This window comes from Ranitomeya variabilis, chromosome 1 (genome assembly GCF_051348905.1).
Source record: "Ranitomeya variabilis isolate aRanVar5 chromosome 1, aRanVar5.hap1, whole genome shotgun sequence".
Lineage (NCBI taxonomy): Eukaryota > Metazoa > Chordata > Amphibia > Anura > Dendrobatidae > Ranitomeya > Ranitomeya variabilis.
The window spans coordinates 1,162,061,436-1,162,083,957 of NC_135232.1; the positions used below are offsets into that span (position 1 = coordinate 1,162,061,436).

General features: G+C 45.3%; 1 protein-coding gene across 1 annotated transcript in view; it reads right to left on the minus strand.

Annotated features, from left to right (window-relative positions):
- Nucleotides 1-5,576: 5,576 nt before the first annotated feature.
- The window catches only part of LOC143793453 (transcription factor COE3-like), a 224,458-nt gene continuing 207,512 nt past the window's right edge, over nucleotides 5,577-22,522 (minus strand). Inside the window, exons 12-16 of the mRNA XM_077280435.1 lie at nucleotides 21,418-21,483; nucleotides 20,031-20,208; nucleotides 8,010-8,195; nucleotides 7,545-7,748; nucleotides 5,577-7,360 (exon numbers count right to left, since the gene is read on the minus strand). Of these exons, the coding sequence (XP_077136550.1) occupies nucleotides 7,329-7,360; nucleotides 7,545-7,748; nucleotides 8,010-8,195; nucleotides 20,031-20,208; nucleotides 21,418-21,483 (666 nt within the window). The 3' untranslated portion in view covers nucleotides 5,577-7,328. The remainder of the gene's footprint in view (nucleotides 7,361-7,544; nucleotides 7,749-8,009; nucleotides 8,196-20,030; nucleotides 20,209-21,417; nucleotides 21,484-22,522) is intronic.

The window sequence follows — 22,522 nt, forward strand, 5'->3', positions numbered from 1 at the left end:
TCCGTACACTCCCCGTATCCTGGGTGTATACTCCCTGTGCTGTATCCGTACACTCCCCGTATCCTACGTGTATACTCCCTGTGCTATATCCGTACACTCCCCATATCCTACGTGTATACTCCCTGTGCTGTATCCGTACACTCCCCGTATCCTACGTGTGTACTCCCTGTGCTGTATCCGTACACTCCCCGTATCCTATGTGTATACTCACTGTGCTGTATCCGCACACTCCCCGTATCCTACGTGTGTACTCCCTTTGCTGTATCCGTACACTCCCCGTATCCTATGTGTATACTCCCTGTGCTGTATCCGTACACTCCCCGTATCCTATGTCTATACTTACTATGCTCTATCCGTACACTCCCCGTATCCTATGTGTATACTTACTATGCTGTATCCGCACACTCCCCGTATCCTACGTGTATACTCCCTGTGCTGTATCCGTACACTCCCCATATCCTACGTGTATACTCCCCGCGCTGTATCCGTACACTCCCCGTATCCTACGTGTAAACTCCCTGTGCTGTATCCGTACACTCCCTGTATCCTACGTGTATACTCCCTGTGCTGTATCCGTACACTCCCCGTATCCTACGTGTATACTCCCTGTGCTGTATCCGTACACTCCCCGTATCCTGGGTGTATACTCCCTGTGCTGTATCCGTACACTCCCCGTATCCTACGTGTATACTCCCTGTGCTATATCCGTACACTCCCCATATCCTACGTGTATACTCCCTGTGCTGTATCCGTACACTCCCCGTATCCTACGTGTGTACTCCCTGTGCTGTATCCGTACACTCCCCGTATCCTACGTGTATACTCCCTGTGCTGTATCCGTACACTACCCATATCCTACGTGTATACTCCCTGTGCTGTATTCGTACACTCTCCGTATCCTACGTGTATACTCCCTGTGCTGTATCCGTACACTCCTCGTATCCTACGTGTATACTCCCTGTGCTGTATCCGTACACTCCCCATATCCTACGTGTATACTCCCTGTGCTGTATTCGTACACTCTCCGTATCCTACGTGTATACTCCCTGTGCTGTATCCGCACACTACCCGTATCCTACGTGTATACTCCATATGCTGTATCCGTACACTCCCTGTATCCTACGTGTATACTCCCTGTGCTGTATCCGTACACTCCCCGTATCCTATGTCTATACTTACTATGCTGTATCCGTACACTCCCCGTATCCTACGTGTATACTCCCTGTGCTGTATCTGTACACTCCCCGTATCCTACGTGTATACTTACTATGCTGTATCCGCACACTCCCCGTATCCTACGTGTATACTCCCTGTGCTGTATCCGTACACTCCCCGTATCCTACGTGTATACTCCCTGTGCTGTATCCGTACACTCCCTGTATCCTACGTGTATACTCCCTGTGCTGTATCCGTACACTCCCCGTATCCTACGTGTATACTCCCTGTGCTGTATCCGTACACTCCCCGTATCCTACGTGTATACTCCCTGTGCTGTATCCGTACACTCCCCGTATCCTACGTGTATACTCCCTGTGCTGTATCCGTACACTCCCCGTATCCTACGTGTATACTTACTATGCTGTATCCGTACACTCCCCGTATCCTACGTGTATACTCCATATGCTGTATCCGTACACTCCCCGTATCCTACGTGTATACTCCCTGTGCTGTATCCGTACACTCCCCGTATCCTACGTGTATACTCCCTGTGCTGTATCCGTACACTCCCTGTATCCTACGTGTATACTCCCTGTGCTGTATCCGTACACTCCCCGTATCCTACGTGTATACTCCCTGTGCTGTATCCGTACACTCCCCGTATCCTACGTGTATACTCCATATGCTGTATCCGTACACTCCCCGTATCCTACGTGTATACTCCCTGTGCTGTATCCGTACACTCCCCGTATCCTACGTGTATACTCCCTGTGCTGTATCCGTACACTCCCCATATCCTACGTGTATACTCCCTGTGCTGTATCCGTACACTCCCCATATCCTACGTGTATACTCCCTGTGCTGTATCCGTACACTCCCCATATCCTACGTGTATACTCCCTGTGCTGTATCCGTACACTCCCCATATCCTACGTGTATACTCCCTGTGCTGTATCCGTACACTCTCCGTATCCTACGTGTATACTCCCTGTGCTGTATCCGCACACTACCCGTATCCTACGTGTATACTCGCTGTGCTGTATCCGCACACTACCCGTATCCTACGTGTATACTCCCTGTGCTGTATCCGCACACTACCCGTATCCTACGGGTATACTCCATATGCTGTATCCGTACACTCCCTGTATCCTACGTGTATACTCCCTGTGCTGTATCCGTACACTCCCCGTATCCTATGTCTATACTTACTATGCTGTATCCGCACACTCCCCATATCCTACGTGTATACTCCCTGTGCTGTATCCGTACACTCCCCGTATCCTACGTGTATACTTACTATGCTGTATCCGCACACTCCCCGTATCCTACGTGTATACTCCCTGTGCTGTATCCGTACACTCCCCGTATCCTATGTGTATACTCCCTGTGCTGTATCCGTACACTCCCCGTATCCTATGTCTATACTTACTATGCTGTATCCGTACACTCCCCGTATCCTACGTGTATACTCCCTGTGCTGTATCCGTACACTCCCCGTATCCTACGTGTATACTCCCTGTGCTGTATCCGTACACTCCCCATATCCTACGTGTATACTCCCTGTGCTGTATCCGTACACTCCCCATATCCTACGTGTATACTCCCTGTGCTGTATCCGTACACTCTCCGTATCCTACGTGTATACTCCATATGCTGTATCCGTACACTCCCCGTATCCTACGTGTATACTCCCTGTGCTGTATCCGTACACTCCCCGTATCCTACGTGTATACTCCCTGTGCTGTATCCGCACACTCCCCGTATCCTACGTGTATACTCCCTGTGCTGTATCCGGACACTCCCCGTATCCTACGTGTATACTTACTATGCTGTATCCGCACACTCCCCGTATCCTACGTGTATACTCCCTGTGCTGTATCCGTACACTCCCCGTATCCTACGTGTATACTCCCTGTGCTGTATCCGCACACTCCCCGTATCCTACGTGTATACTTACTATGCTGTATCCGCACACTCCCCGTATCCTACGTGTATACTCCCTGTGCTGTATCCGTACACTCCCCGTATCCTACGTGTATACTCCCTGTGCTGTATCCGCACACTCCCCGTATCCTACGTGTATACTCCCTGTGCTGTATCCGTACACTCCCTGTATCCTACGTGTATACTCCCTGTGCTGTATCCGTACACTCCCCGTATCCTATGTCTATACTTACTATGCTGTATCCGCACACTCCCCATATCCTACGTGTATACTCCCTGTGCTGTATCCGTACACTCCCCGTATCCTACGTGTATACTTACTATGCTGTATCCGCACACTCCCCGTATCCTACGTGTATACTCCCTGTGCTGTATCCGTACACTCCCCATATCCTACGTGTATACTCCCTGTGCTGTATCCGTACACTCCCCGTATCCTATGTCTATACTTACTATGCTGTATCCGTACACTCCCCGTATCCTACGTGTATACTCACTGTGCTGTATCCGTACACTCCCCGTATCCTACGTGTATACTCCCTGTGCTGTATCCGTACACTCCCCGTATCCTACGTGTATACTCCCTGTGCTGTATCCGTACACTCCCCGTATCCTACGTGTATACTCCATATGCTGTATCCGTACACTCCCCGTATCCTACGTGTATACTCCCTGTGCTGTATCCGTACACTCCCCGTATCCTACGTGTATACTCCCTGTGCTGTATCCGCACACTCCCCGTATCCTACGTGTATACTCCCTGTGCTGTATCCGTACACTCCCTGTATCCTACGTGTATACTCCCTGTGCTGTATCCGTACACTCCCCGTATCCTACGTGTATACTCCCTGTGCTGTATCCGTACACTCCCCGTATCCTACGTGTATACTCCCCGTGCTGTATCCGTACACTCCCCGTATCCTACGTGTATACTCCCTGTGCTGTATCTGTACACTCCCCGTATCCTACGTGTATACTCCCTGTGCTGTATCCATACACTCGTATCCTACGTGTATACTCCCTGTGCTGTATCCGTACACTCCCCGTATCCTACGTGTATACTCCCTGTGCTGTATCCATACACTCGTATCCTACGTGTATACTCCCTGTGCTGTATCCGTACACTCCCCGTATCCTACGTGTATACTCCCCGTGCTGAATCCATACACTCCCCGTATCCTACGTGTATACTCCCCGTGCTGTATCCGTACACTCCCCGTATCCTACGTGTATACTCCCTGTGCTGTATCCGTACACTCCCCGTATCCTACGTGTATACTCCCTGTGCTGTATCCGTACACTCCCCGTATCCTACGTGTATACTCCCTGTGCTGTATCCGCACACTCCCCGTATCCTACGTGTATACTCCCTGTGCTGTATCCGTACACTCCCCGTATCCTACGTGTATACTCCCTGTGCTGTATCCGTACACTCCCTGTATCCTACGTGTATACTCCCTGTGCTGTATCCGTACACTCTCCGTATCCTACGTGTATACTCCCTGTGCTGTATCCGTACACTCCCCGTATCCTACGTGTATACTCCCTGTGCTGTATCCATACACTCGTATCCTACGTGTATACTCCCTGTGCTGTATCCGTACACTCCCCGTATCCTACGTGTATACTCCCCGTGCTGTATCCGTACACTCCCCGTATCCTACGTGTATACTCCCCGTGCTGTATCCGTACACTCCCCGTATCCTACGTGTATACTCCCTGTGCTGTATCCGTACACTCCCCGTATCCTACGTGTATACTCCCTGTGCTGTATCCGTACACTCCCCGTATCCTACGTGTATACTCCGTGCTGTATCCGTACACTCCCCGTATCCTACGTGTATACTCCCTGTGCTGTATCCGTACACTCCCCGTATCCTACGTGTATACTCCCTGTGCTGTATGCGTACACTCCCCGTATCCTACGTGTATACTCCCTGTGCTGTATCCGCACACTCCCTGTATCCTACGTGTATACTCCCTGTGCTGTATCCGTACACTCCCCGTATCCTCCGTGTATACTTACTATGCAGTATCCGCACACTCGCCGTATCCTACGTGTATTCTCCCTGTGCTGTATCCGCACACTCCCCGTATCCTACGTGTATACTCCCTGTATCCTACGTGTATACTCCCTGTGCTGTATCCGTACACTCCCCGTATCCTACTTGTATACTCCCTGTGCTGTATCCGTACACTCCCCGTATCCTACGTGTATACTCCCTGTGCTGTATCCGTACACTCCCCGTATCCTATGTGTATACTTACTATGCTGTATCCGCACACTCCTTCCACCCTACATCAATACTTCATCATTGACCTCATGGTGGACCTTTCTACCTGATGGTGTCATCAGAAGTATCACCCGGAGAGTTTTCCCTCTCGCTCTGCGCTATGGGATCTTGCGCCTCTGCTCCTCCATCAAACATATATTACAAATAATAGAGACGCCATTAAACATCATTAGACCAATTTGTAATAAGACTATGATGAATGGGTTTATTACGTTACCAATATTGTTCCATTTTACAGTCCACATTCCACGTCTGGATCTCATTTGTTGTGTTAAAACAGTAACTGAGGAAAAACAGCAAATCTTCCCCAGAAAGTTTTGAAAATATGAAACATTTTACTGTAACATTGGGTAGAAATTAGCAAGTTTACTGTCCAGATTCCTGGGCAAACTGGGAGACATTGACTTCGGGCAAATATTTTGCCAGCTTCCATCATGTGACCACCTCCTGATGGCTCCCGCCCGTGAAGTCGTAACTTCTCACAAAGTTATGGACGATGGAAACCAATGGATCCAAACTCTGTCCAAAAGTGCTATTGTGGCACAGAGATCTCAAAGGGACTTGACAAGAGCAGATCTTTGGTCACAGGCCGTAATATCTGCTCATCATTGAGATCCAGAGAAGCCGGACCCATGGGAATCATCTGATTGTTTGGGATTCAATCGGAGAAGGGAAATGAAATCTGAATTCTACTGAAAATAAAATAAATTAATAAAATAGAAAAGATGAAATAATGGAACGTGTTCTACCCGTCACAGCTGGGCCCATATTTGTCCAACAGGGTTATTAACAGCGGCCAAAGAAAAAAAAATTATATAACATTTGTGCATTGTTTCCAGTACATGAGAGTCCGCTCCTCAGGTTACAAGGAAAGCGGAGAAAGAAAAGTGCATAACATCGGCCAGGTGGCAAGGAGTTATCTAAAACACCTTATGGGCTATCTAGAACATACAGGGGTTCATAGGACTTCATGGTCTATCTCGGGCTCTTGAATAAATAGTGGGGTATAAATAATGTAGAGTCTATCACCTTCCTCTGGTTCTAAGATCACCACTTTATGGCTCTAACCTAAATCTTGTACCTAAGGCCACTGAGTCAGAATCATCATAACTCATGTTCTGGACATTGTGCCTCAATGCCATCGGGTGAAGGACACAACATATGATGAACGGTCCAAGTATCAGTCAGTCTTCTCTGTACTTCCACTAGGACATGGTGGACATCGGTCTATCAGACAGGATTACATAAGAGATGGGAAAAGTATTCACATAATTTAAAAAACTAACTTGGAGAATGTCTGTCATGTCCACAATGTATAGAAAGTGCAGTATAAAACTTTGCTCCTCCACCCTTCACCATGGAGGTCAACACCATATCAATCGCACATTAAAAAGGCTTGTTAGACAGGACGAGGAGGTGAAAAGATCATTCCTATGTTAAGAGGTTTTGAAGAGGAGATGTGTCATCCAACAATCAACACCATCTTGATATTCCGCACATTTAATCAGGATCTCCAGCTGAACTCAATGTCACCACATTTCGAAGAGTAAACTTGGCAGTGCATTTGGGAAAAGTAGTCCTGAAGAGATGAGTTCAGGCTAACTTTAGTAGCAAATGGTCCATCACCAGCTACGTAGGAAGAAATTGTTTGGTCCAATATGTAGAATAGTCCTGTATCAAAAGAAGAGCTGGGAAGGCACCTCATGTCTTCTTCCGTGTAATGTTCACCCTTCACATGAAAAAGGGGTTGATGGAGGAACGTAATTCTCTCTTGGATTCTTCATGGTAACATAGAAAACTTCTTGGATCACCATCAAGGTTTCACTGTAAATCCAATAACCAAATCCAAAGATACACGTCCACACGTCCATGGTCTCCTGAATTTACGAAGAATCCTGGATATAATGAGTCAATGATCACAAGAGAAGCATTCTACATTGGTTGCACAATGAGGCCGGTCATGGCTGGAAGGAAACAAAGACAAGGGAATTGATATTTACAGTAATGGGATCTCATAACTCCTACATGTCACATCAGCAAGTCAAAGTTCCAGAAGAAATATCATGTCCCCAGCATAATGCCACAATCACTGTCCCACTCTCCAATACGTGGCTCCAGTAACGAAACCCAGCAGTTGATGCCACTTACCTTGAAGACTGTTTGCACTGGAGCTGGTACAGGTAGGTGGAGGGGAGTTCTGAGGTCTCACCACGGGTGCAAAAGCGCTCTTCTGCTTGACAGCAGAAATCATATTGACGGGAGAGAAAGAGAAGACTCCGGCAGAAGTGGCTGAGTTTGCACTGGATGGAAGTGTTATGGATGAGGCTCCCAAAGGGGGACTTGCAGGCATAACTGAGGGAAAACAGGGAAAACGTAGTGAGAAAAGGGCAGCATAATATGTTTCATGTTCTTGTGGAATCCTTGCCCAGTGGTCTACATTTGGGTCTACCAACATGAAAAATTAGGTTATATAAACGTACATAAATGGCAAAGTGGTTGCTCACCATCCTTAATATCAGCCATTAATTCTAGACTTGATATTTTGATGGCATTTAGTCTTTTGGGCCCAATCCCGTGATAAACAGATAGCTCTTGAAAGGAGTCTGCACTCACTTGCATATGGAGAATTGGCAGTGGAGCCATTAAGAAAGTTTGGAGAGGCCGGTACTCCCAGACTGGTCATCCCACTTCCTGCATAGCCGTTCATGGTTGACGTGATGGTGTTATAATTGGACTGCTGAGGGGTTGAGCTGGGTACGTAGCCTCGTGGAGAGACACTACTTGTGCTCCTAGCGTAACCTGAAAGAAAAGGAATATAAATTAACCTAGGGGAAGAAAAATCAAAACCGGACAGAGCTAGCTAAGACCCAAAGCTCCACGTAGACATTCTGCAGAAATGAAATTGCATCACCAAGGAGGAAAACTTGTAGAATTCTGAAAATCACAGAATAGAGGGGCTACGGATACTCGAATGATGAAAAAATGGAAACAACATGTTCAGAAACTCTGGATTTCTTCAGTCCGGAGCTTGACCCTTGTGCAGAAATTACAGCCCATCCAGCATTGCCCTCCAGAGCCTCATGCAGAAATCCCAACACCTCCGACCGCAGCTGTTATCACTGAAGTTATTAATGGTTGTCTGAGGAAGGTTAGGCCGCTGATTGTGACCATTTATCCATAGTCCCAGGTGACATTTTTCTACACGACACCCCCAGCCTGCATGTTCCTCGCACTACTGTGAGCCGTCTGTGTGGCTTAAACCTGCACCTGTGGCTGCAGCATCTCCAGACTTGTCTCCACTGAGCACATCAGGGACGTCATTGGTAGGTGATCCCACAGAAGCTGCTGGTAGCGTCTCTGGATTTGTCTCCCATCGAGCACGTCAAGAACGTTATTGCTCGGTGACTACACATGAGTTGCCAACAGTCGATCCTGATGATCTGTACATTCTGTGGCAGAACCATCCTCAGATAACCATTCATAGCCTCAGTGATAGCAGCCGAGGTGGGAAGTGCCGAGATTTCTGTGTGTGGCTCATACGCCATACTCAAAATTTCAAGATATTTTGAAAATGTTTCAATTTTTTCATCATTTTCTGATCAGTAACATCTCCATTCTGTTAGTTCTGCAATTCCACCACTTTTCCTTCTTGGTACTGTGTGGAGACACAAGGGTCAGTGGGTGCTCTCGTCTGTTGATGTGAGACCGCATGGACCAGGGCAGAATACTACTCAGACAACACAGCGTGAGGGTAAAACAGTGTGGCAATACTTTCCTGAACGACCAACAGACAATAACATATTGAACAGTCCCAGCAAATACCCAAGATGTGAGACCAAAGAGAAGAAAGTAGCGTGTAAAGGTAAGGATCACCACAAACAATATAACAAATAACAATATTAATTTTATAAGACAATTAAAGTTAGGCAAGCCACAAACAAGTTTCCCTCCTTTAACCCTCTGTTTATTTCTCAGAGAGTCTCTTTGGTCTCACATATTTTTTTAGTGTGCGGTTGGTGATCCCTAATATTAACCATAGTAGTGCCCTCAGGTTTTTTATCTCTAGCAAATACCCAAGATGGTGCACATTACAGAGTCTCACCCTGCAGCTGAGTCGCCGGGAGTAGAGCAGCTGAGGCTTCGGGGCTTCCAGGACAGGGTGACCCTGGTGAGGGTAGTCAGTTTTTGGCAGGCACCCGCAGAGAGGATGTAGCGACAAGCTTAGAAAGCTGGCACGTGACCAACCTATCTTTTCCAAACATCTCCATGGGGCCAGGTGGCCGGTGGGTCCAAATCCTGGCTTTCCAGAATGCATCCATAGGTTTAGTAATGGCCAATGGGGCAAACTTGTATTCCTCCAGCTAGTGCCAAGGTCTCTTAAGCTGGTATTCTGTAGAATGTAAAATCTGTGTTCCCCTTGATGGTTCCATGGTGCCTTGCCTGTAGTTCCATAGAGTCTCTCTTTATGGAGCCATGGTGTCCTGGCTTTAATTTTGTAGAGTTTTTCCTTTTGTTCTTGAAGAAGGATCGCAATCCTCTTTTACACCCACATCTGTGGTTCAGGTCATCATTCACCAGTCAGGGGGGAGGTGGGATCAGATTAATTCTTAATATTTGAACATAATCAATTTGCATAGATTTTACTCCTCTGTTTTTCAAGTCAACAAACTACAGGGTCCCATACAATGGTCAATCAACATATTATACATATTATCAAACATCGATTGTTTAATGACCCTGCTTCCAGTCCTCCAAAGATAGTAAAACTATAAGGGTACCGTCACATTAAGCGACGCTGCAGCGATAGCGACAGCAATGCTGATCGCTGCAGCGTCGCTGTGTGGTCGCTGGAGAGCTGTCACACAGGCCGCTCTCCAGCGACCAGCGATGCCGAGGTCCCCGGGTAACCAGGGTAAACATCGGGTTGCTAAGCGCAGGGCCGCGCTTAGTAACCCGATGTTTACCCTGGTTACCAGCGTAAAAGTTAAAAAAACAAACAGTACATGCTCACCTGCGCGTCCCCCAGCCTCTGCATCCTGACGCTGACTGAGCTCCGGCCCTAACAGCAGAGCGGTGACGTCACCGCTGTTGCTTTCACTTTCAGTTTAGGGCCGGCGCTCAGTCAGTGTCAGGAAGCAGAGGCTGGGGGACGCGCAGGTGAGTATGTACTGTTTGTTTTTTTAACTTTTACGCTGGTAACCAGGGTAAACATCGGGTTACTAAGCGCGGCCCTGCGCTTAGTAACCCGATGTTTACCCTGGTTACCAGTGTAAAATATCGCTGGTATCGTCGCTTTTGCTGTCAAACACGGCGATACACGGCGACCTAGCGACCAAATAATGTGCAGACCTTCTAGCAGCGACCAGCAATTTCACAGCGGGATCCAGATCGCTGCTGCGTGTCAAATACAGCGATATCGCCATCCAGGTCGCTGCAACGTCACGGATTGCTGGCGATATCGCCTAGTGTGACGGTACCTTAACTGTAGGAGCTGATATAAGAAGTAAACAGCAGTCATTCAACAATACACAAGCATCAATTTCCAGAGACAACATTGAGACTCATATGACAGCAGTCTATGGCTCTTGACCCACAGAAGAAAAATACATAAATTCATCAGTGAACGTTCAGACAATAGCCTAAATCTCCTGGCCTATTGAAATTATATGCTGGGCATAATTAAGACAATCAGATACCACTGATGCATATCTCAGAACCTAATACCAGGAACATGTACCCTGTACATTGGACAATATCGCTATCACAAGGACACTCCGAAACTACCTATCCTACAACAAACACTGGAGTAAATAGTCCCATACAAAAAGTGTAAGAAAAAAATAACAATTTTTATTAACAATCATGGGGTATAATACAGACTGACACAACAAAATCCAGAAGTGATGCATATACAGAAAGACACAAAATACTGAAATCGCAATGTGGGAAAGACAGGCGGGTCACTCAAACCTACTACAAAGTGCTTAGTGCAAGATATCATGCCAAAGTATGTATACCTAAATCCCTATGTATACTGAAGATTGTTTTTATCATAAGTCCGAGAAAATAGTAGTGCATACCTCAACGCATACATATTAATACAAAATTCCCCATATAGAAGTAAATAGGGAATAAAGAGGCATAAGCAGAGAAATCACATAGTTAAAATCATTTATTTAATGCCAAAAATAAATAAAATACAATAATGTCAAACAGGAAAATGTGAAGTAAAAACAAAACCGCTGGGGACTATATAATAGATAATCTAATGCAATAACAGCAACCATGCATAATGTATAAAATACACAAGTAGCAAAGAGAAAATGCGGCTCTATGCAAATCTATCAAACACCCCTAGCCAAAGAATAGCCTTACAATAAGACCGTGTATATACAGGTAATAGGATAAGAGGCAAGCCTAAATATCCAGAAACAAATGTTCCGATAAACCTATACACAGCCCTCAATATGTGGAAAGATCCCTTAATGACGCATAGGCATATGGCATAGGGCTATATAGCAGGAGAAAAATCCTATTAGTGAAGGGCCACAAATGCATGAAGATTGCTATAACCAGGTATACTGAACAAGCATGTGAATGGTTGCTGAAAAAAGGTGAACTTACATAGATGTAAATGGCAATGTCCCACCGCGACCCCGACAGCGCCGTTTCGCCAACTGGCTTCCTCAAATAAGGGGCATAAATGAGGAAGCCAGTTGGCGAAACGGCGCTGTCGGGGTCGCGGTGGGACATTGCCATTTACATCTATGTAAGTTCACCTTTTTTCAGCAACCATTCACATGCTTGTTCAGTATACCTGGTTATAGCAATCTTCATGCATTTGTGGCCCTTCACTAATAGGATTTTTCTCCTGCTATATAGCCCTATGCCATATGCCTATGCGTCATTAAGGGATCTTTCCACATATTGAGGGCTGTGTATAGGTTTATCGGAACATTTGTTTCTGGATATTTAGGCTTGCCTCTTATCCTATTACCTGTATATACACGGTCTTATTGTAAGGCTATTCTTTGGCTAGGGGTGTTTGATAGATTTGCATAGAGCCGCATTTTCTCTTTGCTACTTGTGTATTTTATACATTATGCATGGTTGCTGTTATTGCATTAGATTATCTATTATATAGTCCCCAGCGGTTTTGTTTTTACTTCACATTTTCCTGTTTGACATTATTGTATTTTATTTATTTTTGGCATTAAATAAATGATTTTAACTATGTGATTTCTCTGCTTATGCCTCTTTATTCCCTATTTACTTCTATATGGGGAATTTTGTATTAATATACTGAAGATTGTGCATAGTCAAGCCTTACTGCTAATCCAAAAGGGAAATAGAAAGGAGAGGTGTGCCGCTCATCTTACCCATCAGTATATGCCCCCTTGGGGCTGCTGGAGACACACTACTGGCATATACTGATGGGTAAGATGAGCGGCACACCTCTCCTTTCTATTTCCCTTTTGGATTAGCAGTAAGGCTTGACTATGCACAATCTTCAGTATACATAGGGATTTAGGTATACATACTTTGGCATGATATCTTGCACTAAGCACTTTGTAGTAGGTTTGAGTGACCCGCCTGTCTTTCCCACATTGCGATTTCAGTATTTTGTGTCTTTCTGTATATGCATCACTTCTGGATTTTGTTGTGTCAGTCTGTATTATACCCCATGATTGTTAATAAAAATTGTTATTTTTTTCTTACACTTTTTGTATGGGACTATTTACTCCAGTGTTTGTTGTAGGATAGATAATTAAGATTGAATGCTGTGTCATCACATTGCTCCCGCATCTTAATTAGCCAGACATGATAGAATTCCAATCATCCTTCTCCTAGTGCTTGGTCTCTCCTGGGTAACTCCTCATGTAATCGACGAGAACAGACTCGCATCCATTGCGACTACACATGGCGTCCTCCACATTCCATGGTTTCTGGATCAAATCTGACTGAGTGTCGGTGACCCAGTATTCAATCCATAGAAGCTGGCACAGCTCCTACAGTTGCCATTTTTTGTTGCGGGTACACATCCACTCTGGTCTTGTTCACAAGGCTGAGCTGATAGTGTTGGACATGGTGGTGTCTGAAACCTGCTGTGTATGCCTCACCTTTGGTCTTCTGGGTCTGTCTATATGTTTCCCTAGTTGTGGAGCCCTTGGAAAGTGTCTACGAACACAGTCACCTGCAGCTCTCTCAGATCTGCTGGACTAAGTAGTATCCCACCACTGCCATTAAGTGTGGAGACAAGAGGGTCATTGGCTGCTCTTGTCGACTGGTCTGAAACCGCATGGACCATAGCTCATCCCACTGGAATGCCAGCACACCCTTCCAGTGGGCAGAATACTACTCCGAAAACACAGGGTGAGGGTAAAACAGTGTGGCAATATTTTATTGAACCAATAGACAATAACATAGAACAGTCCCAGCAACTACCTAATATGGTACAGAGTCAAATCATTCCACTGAGTCGCCGGTAGTAGAGCAGCTGCGACTTCATGGGCCAACTATCCAAACCAGTGGCACCCCGCTTTGGCAGGCAACCACAGAGAGGAGGTAATGACAAGCTTAGGAAGCTGGGCTGACAGACCATTGAGGCCTGTGGCCAGATGACCGGAGGGTACAACCTGGCTTCTCCGAACGTCTCCATGGGGGTCAGGTGTCCGGAGGGTCCCAATCCTGGATTCCCCAAATGTATCCATGGGTTCAGTATCCATGGGTTCCTCCAATGTCCCTTAAGCGGACATCTTATAGAATGTCAAATCTATATTCCCGTTGATGGTGCCTTGGCTGTAGTTCTGTAGAGTCTCTCTGTATGGAGCCATGGTGTCCCGGCTATAATTTTGTAGAGTCTTTTCCTTTTGTTTTTGCATAACGATTGCAATCCTTTTTAACACCCACATCTGTGGTTCAGGTCATTATCTGTTATGATCCGGTGACCTTGGAGCCGCATGAGAGACTTTCTCAGGAGTAAGTGGTATCTGTACTGACCGCAACCCTAAACTGACACCACAACTAGAAGTAGCCGTGGGGTGTGCCTAACACGTCCTAGACACCTCGACACAGCCGGAGGACTAAATACCCCTATAGGTGGAAATGGGAATTCTATCTTGCCTCAGAGCAGAACCCCAAAGGATAGGCAGCCCCCCATAAATATTGACTGTGAGTATAAGAGGAAAGACACACGCAGGCAGAAAAACAGAATTTAGCAAAAGAGGCACTTCTAGCTAAATAGAAAAGGATAGGACAGAATTCTAAGCCGTCAGTATTAAAATCCTGAAAAATATCCACAGCAGAAAATACAAATATTCTACATCTAACTAAAGACATAGCAAGTATATCTGCAACTCCTGAGAATCCAGCATGACTGAAAAATCCAAACAAAGTCTAAGCTAGACAAAAACACAATGAATTGCACTGAATTGCAAAGCACACTGCATGTGTGCAAAGAGACAAAAAACCAGACACTTATCTTAGCTGAATTGGCAGCAGAGCATGAGGAACCAGAGAGAGATGCAATCCCTCCAAGAACAATGGACAACTGGCCAGGAGTAATGGATCCTGCAAACCTAAATACCTAGTAGAGCTGCAACCAGCAGAAACACCTGCCCTGGATTACAACCCCAAGACAACTGCACTACCATTAACAACCACCGGTGGGAGCCCAAGAGCAGAATTCACAACAGTACCCCCCCTTGAAGAGGGGTCACCGAACCCTCACCAGAGCCCCCAGGCCGATCAGGATGAGCCAGATGAAAGGCACGGACCAAATCAGCAGCATGGACATCAGAGGCAAAAACCCAAGAATTATCCTCCTGGCCATAACCCTTCCATTTGACAAGGTACTGAAGCCTCCGCCTCGAAAGGCGAGAATCCAAAATATTCTCAACCACATACTCCAACTCCCCATCAACCAACACAGGAGCAGGAGGATCAACAGAGGGAACAACGGGCACCACATATTTCCGCAATAAAGATCTATGGAAAACATTATGGATGGCAAAAGAGGCCGGAAGGGCCAAACGAAAAGACACCGGATTGATAATCTCAGAAATCCTATAAGGACCAATAAACCGAGGCTTAAACTTAGGGGAAGAAACCTTCATAGGAACATGACGGGAAGACAACCAGACCAAATCCCCAACCCGAAGCCGGGGACCAACACACCGACGACGGTTAGCAAAACGCTGAGCCTCCTCCTGAGACAACACCAAATTGTCCACCACATGAGCCAAAATCTGGTGCAACCTGTCAACCACAGAATCCACACCAGGACAATCAGAAGGCTCAACCTGCCCCGAAGAAAAACGAGGATGAAAACCAGAGTTACAAAAGAAGGGCAAAACCAAGGTAGCAGAACTAGCCCGATTATTAAGGGCAAACTCGGCCAATGGCAAGAAAGCCACCCAATCATCCTGATCAGCAGACACAAAGCATCTCAAATAAGTTTCCAAAGTCTGATTAGTTCGCTCGGTCTGGCCATTTGTCTGAGGATGAAATGCGGAAGAAAAAGACAAATCAATGCCCAGCCTAGCACAAAAGGCCCGCCAAAACCTAGAAACAAACTGGGAACCTCTGTCAGACACAATATTCTCCGGAATACCATGCAAACGAACCACATGCTGAAAAAACAACGGAACCAAATCAGAAGAGGAAGGCAATTAAGGCAAAGGCACCAAATGAACCATCTTAGAGAACCGGTCACAAACCACCCAGATAACCGACATCCTAAAAATCAGACAAAAACTTTGGAACCTCAGAAGAGGTGGAAGAGGAGATTGACATCAAAGGAACGTCATTATGAACCCCCTGACAACCCCAACTAGTCACAGACATAGACTTCCAATCCAACACAGGATTATGTATCTGCAAACATGGAAAACCCAGCACAATAGCATCATGCAAATTATGCAACACCAGAAAACGACAATCTTCCTGATGGGCTGGCGCCATGCACATGGTCACCTGTGTCCAAAACTGGGGTTTATTTTTAGCCAAATGTGTAGCATCAATGCCCCTTAAAGGAATAGGGTTCTGCAAAGACTGCAAGGGGAAACCACAATGCCTGGCAAACTCAAAGTCCATTAAGTTCAAAGCGGCGCCTGAATCCACAAACGCCATGACAGAAAATGACGACAATGAGCAGATCAAGGTCACGGATAACAGAAATTTAGGTTGTACAGTTCCGATGGTAACAGAACTAGCGATTCTCTTTGTACGCCTAGGGCAGACTGAAATGACATGAGAAGCATCGCCACAATAAAAACACAACCTATTCTGATGTCTGAATCCTTGTTGTTCCGTTCTAGACAGAATCCTATCAATACAAGGAAAGCGTTCCAGCTCCATAAAATACTGATACTTTATTTCTTCATTAAAAGTTGATACAGCATAATAGGTCCTTGCCTTGGTGCAAATGTGCCAGTACAAAGTGCATGCGACGCGTTTCGATCGTACGTCATCTTAGTCAATGCATAGTTTTCCAAAAGTTCGCGCTAATTGTTATCAAGTGTTCATGGACCAATCCAGTGGTCAAACGCCAACGCCAAAGCGCGCACAGTTCTGCGCTCCCGCAAGCGCCGATCAATCTGAATGGCCAGAGACATAGAATCACTCAGACCGGAAGGCGTGGGAAACCCCACCATAACATCTTTAAGGGCTTCAGAAAGACCCTTTCTGAAAATTGCAGCCAAAGCATCATCATTCCATTTAGTCAGCACAGACCATTTTCTAAATTTCTGACAATACAATTCTGCCACTTCTTGACCCTGAGACAGGGCCAACAAGGTCTTCTCCGCTTGATCCACAGAATTTGGTTCATCATATAATAATCCTAGAGCCTGAAAAAAGGTGTCTACATTAAGCAAGGCCGGATTCCCAGATTCCAGTGAAAATGCCCAATCCTGAGGGTCGCCATGCAACAGGGAGATGACAATTTTAATCTGCTGAATGGGATCACCAGAGGAACAAGGTTTCAGAGCAAAAAACAGTTTACAGTTGTTTTTAAAACTCAAAAATTTGGACCTGTCCCCAAAAAACAAATCAGGTGTAGGAATCCTAGGCTCTAAAAGCGGAGTCTGAACAAGATAATCAGAAATACCCTGTACCCTAGCAGCAAGCTGGTCTACACGAGAAACTAATCCCTGAACATCCATGCTAGCACAAGTCTCCTCAGTCACCCAGAGGAAAAGAGGGAAGGAAAGAAAAAACAGGCTACAGAAAAAAAAAATGGCTCAACACCTTTCTTCCCTTCTTCTGAGATGCATTTAACTCATTGTTGGCCAGTTGTACTGTTATGATCCGGTGACCTTGGAGCCGCATGAGAGACTTTCTCAGGAGTAAGTGGTATCTGTACTGACCGCAACCCTAAACTGACACCGCAACTAGAAGTAGCCGTGGGGTGTGCCTAACACATCCTAGACACCTCGACACAGCCAGAGGACTAAATACCCCTATAGATGGAAATGGGAATTCTATCTTGCCTCAGAGCACAACCCCAAAGGATAGGCAGCCCCCCACAAATATTGACTGTGAGTATAAGAGGAAAGACACACGCAGTCAGAAAAACAGAATTTAGCAAAAGAGGCACTTCTAGCTAAATAGAAAAGGATAGGACAGAATTCTAAGCCGTCAGTATTAAAATCCTAAAAATATCCACAGCAGAAAATACAAATATTCTACATCTAACTAAAGACATAGAAAGTATATCTGCATCTCCTGAGAATCCAGCATGACTGAGAAATCCAAACAAAGTCTAAGCTGGACAAAAACACAATGAATTGCACTGAATTGCAAAGCACACTGCATGTGTGCACAGAGACAAAAAAACAGACACTTATCTTAGCTGAATTGGCAGCAGAGCATGAGGAACCAGAGAGAGATGCAATCCCTCCAAGAACAATGGACAACTGGCCAGGAGTAATGGATCCTGCAAACCTAAATACCTAGTAGAGCTGCAATCAGCAGAAACACCTGCCCTGGATTACAACCCCAAGACAACTGCACTACCATTAACAACCACCGGAGGGAGCCCAAGAGCAGAATTCACAACAATTATCCACAGGTCAGGGGGGGAGGTGGGATGAGATTAACTCTCATTATTTAAGTATATAAATCTACATAGTCTGTCCTCCACTGTTTTGCAGGTCAACAAGCTACATGGACTTATACAATGGTTAAACATATTAGCAAATATCGATTGTTCAATGATCCTGCGTCCCTGTCCTCCAAAGACAGTAACACAATAACTGTAAATGCTGATATAAGAGGTATTCAAACAGCCATTCAAAAATTTACAAACATCAGTCAATATCCTGGGTCAACATTCAGATTCATATGACAACAGTCTATGGTTTCTTGACCCACTAAAGAAAAACACATAAATTCTATAGTCAACCTTCAGACAATGGTTTATGTCTCCTGGTCTACTGAAATTACCGTATTTTTCGGACTATAAGACGCACCGGACTACCCAGGTTTTAGAGGTGGAAAATAGGGAAAAAAATATTTGAAGCAAAAAAATGTGGTCAAATATTTAATAACATACTATTATATGTGGTGTTATTATATATAATAGTAAGTTATTATGTTGGAAGCTGCGGGACCAGTGTGGTGTCTGTGAAGTACTATATGAAGACGCTGGAGGGTGAGTATAAGAATGGGGGCACAGGGCTTATATTGAAAGCACCACTCCAGCACTGCAAAATAACACTGGAGTGCTGCTTTAAAAATCCCATGGGAGAACTATAACTCCCAGCATATCCTGCAGATCCTATGACATGCTGGGGGTTATAGTTCACTAAAGGAGTGGCAGAGTGCTTTATTGTGTATTGTAAAGACTAACCTCTTAATTGTGGCAGCCAGCCTGTGGTGAGGTAAAAGCATCCCATTACTGCACACACAGAGCTCTCCCTGCCTTTCCACAGCGCAGGTTATAAGAGGAAGCTGCAGATTCTAGTGGGGAGTCTGAAGGACCTGTGATGATGTCAAGAAGAGGGAGGGCTCTGTGCTGCCATGTGATGCTCCAGCCTGCGAACTTCTGACATCATCACAGGTCCTCCTTGTGCACACTGCACAGCACTCAGCTCCAGCCCAGGCAGGTACGCAGCGATCTCCTCTCCCCCGGACCCTGCTGCTGCTGCCTCCTCCTCCCCCGGACACACAGATCTCCCCAGCTGCTGCAGGAATCAGCGCTGAGGAAACCATGTGTGTCGCTGCTTAAGTGCAGTATTCATTTGTTGCTCCCGGCTCACCACTCAGCTGATAGGTGGGCGGGGAGTAGCTAATGAATATTCACTGCACTTAATCATCGGGACCACATGGTTTCCCCAACAGCTGATTCCCGGCAGTGGGGACATTTTTCTGCCTCCTGAAGTGGGATATCATTGCGATCCCACTCGCTGCTGCCCCCCTCCCCACATGCTACATCCCTACCATAAGACGCCCCCACACTTTCCTCCCAAATTTGGAGGAAAAAAAGTGCGTCTTATGGTCAGAAAAATACGGTATATGTCTGGTATAAGTAAGATTAAATGAGGTGTCGTCACATACTGCAATTTCAATGTTGAGGAATGAATATCATAATCAATGTGGTGATATGGGATTTAGCTCCACTGTTTTCTTTACCTTGATCAGAAGTCTGGGAAGATTCGGTAATATTGATGGCCAGTTGACTTCCAAACGAGTTGATGCCCATCATGCCAGTATGGGGGTGGTTGGTTGTTAGTGAGGAGAGCTGGTTGGAGTTTCGGGGTACGCTATACAGGGCTTCAGCAAGGTCTGCTGCTCTTTTTAGAATAATATCCTAGGGGAATAAAAAAGGTCTGATGTTAATTGTGTATCATTAGGTCAGAGGTTTACATCTAGATAGATTACAACTGCTCAATGATGGTCAAAAATGGACGTCTAAAGAAGAAAATCAGGGTACTCAATGGACTTCAGGATACATCTGGCCATACCTATTAGGTGTATGTGCATAGATCCTAAAAATCTGGATGGAACCGACTGATAAATAATGTCTATAGGTCCAACTGACTGTCAATCAACATCTAAAGTCTTCCCCAAGGAGTAAGTTGCACAAGTGATAATTGGAAATACAATTAAACTCATAGAAGAAACATGGGTATCATGTGGAACAAAACCTAAAAATTTAAATAAGTCCTTATATTCCCCCATGAAAAAAAATGTAATTCTATATAGTAAATGTGTACTCCTGAATACTATGCAGAAGCAAAACAAATTGGAGTTCATACACAATTTATAAAAAATATAAAATGTTTTATTGAATGACATAACATTTACAGTAAAATACCAATATTTGAAAAAAGAACATATGACCCTAGTTGTAGCACTTAGGATCCAAGGCATATAAAAAGTAAACAATTGCGACCATGGTAATGTAAAGAGGCATTATACAGCAAAATATAATCACATAAAAAAACCATTAGAACTTACTATAGTGTAATGATCATGCTTGTATATATAATGAAATAAACCAATTTATCTGGGAGAAAATCTCCCTAACGTGCCATAGTGGCACCCATGGTGCGAGAAAAGAATGCCCTGGAGCCGCGCACCCCTTTGACGCGCGTTTCGCGTTTGCTTTGTCACAAAAGGAATACCTTTTAAATTGGTTTATTTGATTATGCACTAATATACAAGCATGATCATCACACTATATTAAGCTCTAATGGGTTTTTATGTGATTATATTTTTCTGTATAATGCCTCTTTACATTGCCATGGTGGTAGTTATTCACTTTTTATATGCCTTGGATCCTAAGTGCTACAACTAGGGTCATATGTTCTTTTTTTCAAATATTGGTATTTGGTGTTTTTTATAAATTGTGCATGAACTCCAATTTTTTTTGTTTCTGGACAAGTGATAATTGGCAGCAATTTAATTTCTTCTTAGCTTGAACCAGATGATTGTGACCACTGACGGGGAACAAACTCTGACCTTGAGTAAGAAACAGCCATAATGCTTTACCTCAATCACAGATACACAGATTTACCTGGTTATTGTGCGGCATGCCGTATAATGCTTCCACCAGGTCGGCTGCTCTCTTCAACAAGACCTCCTGAAGACAAGAGCAAAGTGATGGTGATTAACATGGCTTTAGTTAAAAAAAACAAATAGAAAGTTAAAAAGCAATAGACCTTGATCTACAGAGTGACCTCAGAGTGGGGCCCACTGTATCTCAACCTGCTTGTAGACCTCAAAGTGGGACCAGCAGATCTTAAGATCTGTATGGTGACCTCACCTCAGGTGGGCACCAATAGACCTCGATCTACAGAGTGACCTCAGAGTGGGGACCCATTGTATCTCAACCTGCTTGTAGACCTCAGAGTGGGACAGGCAGATCTTAGTATGTTGATCTCATGTGGGGACAAATAGACCTTGATCTACAGAGTGACCTCAGAGTGGGGACCCACTGTATCTCAACCTGCTTGTAGACCTCAAAGTGGGACCAGCAGATCTTAGAATGGTGACCTCATGTGAGCACTAATAGACCTTGATCTACAGAGTGCCCTCAGAGTGGGGACCCACTGTATCTCAACCTGCTTGTAGACCTCAAAGTGGGACCAGCAGATCTTAGAATGGTGACCTCATGTGAGCACTAATAGACCTTGATCTACAGAGTGCCCTCAGAGTGGGGACCCACTGTATCTCAACCTGCTTGTAGACCTCAAAGTGGGACCAGCAGATCTTAGAATGGTGACCTCATGTGAGCACTAATAGACCTTGATCTACAGAGTGACCTCAGAGTGGGGACCCACTGTATCTCAACCTGCTTGTAGACCTCAGAGTGGGACAGGCAGATCTTAGTATGTTGATCTCATGTGGGGACAAATAGACCTTGATCTACAGAGTGACCTCAGAGTGGGGACCCACTGTATCTCAACCTGCTTGTAGACCTCAAAGTGGGACCAGCAGATCTTAGAATGGTGACCTCATGTGAGCACTAATAGACCTTGAGCTACAGAGTGCCCTCAGAGTGGGGACCCACTGTATCTCAACCTGCTTGTAGACCTCAAAGTGGGACCAGCAGATCTTAGAATGGTGACCTCATGTGAGCACTAATAGACCTTGATCTACAGAGTGACCTCAGAGTGGGG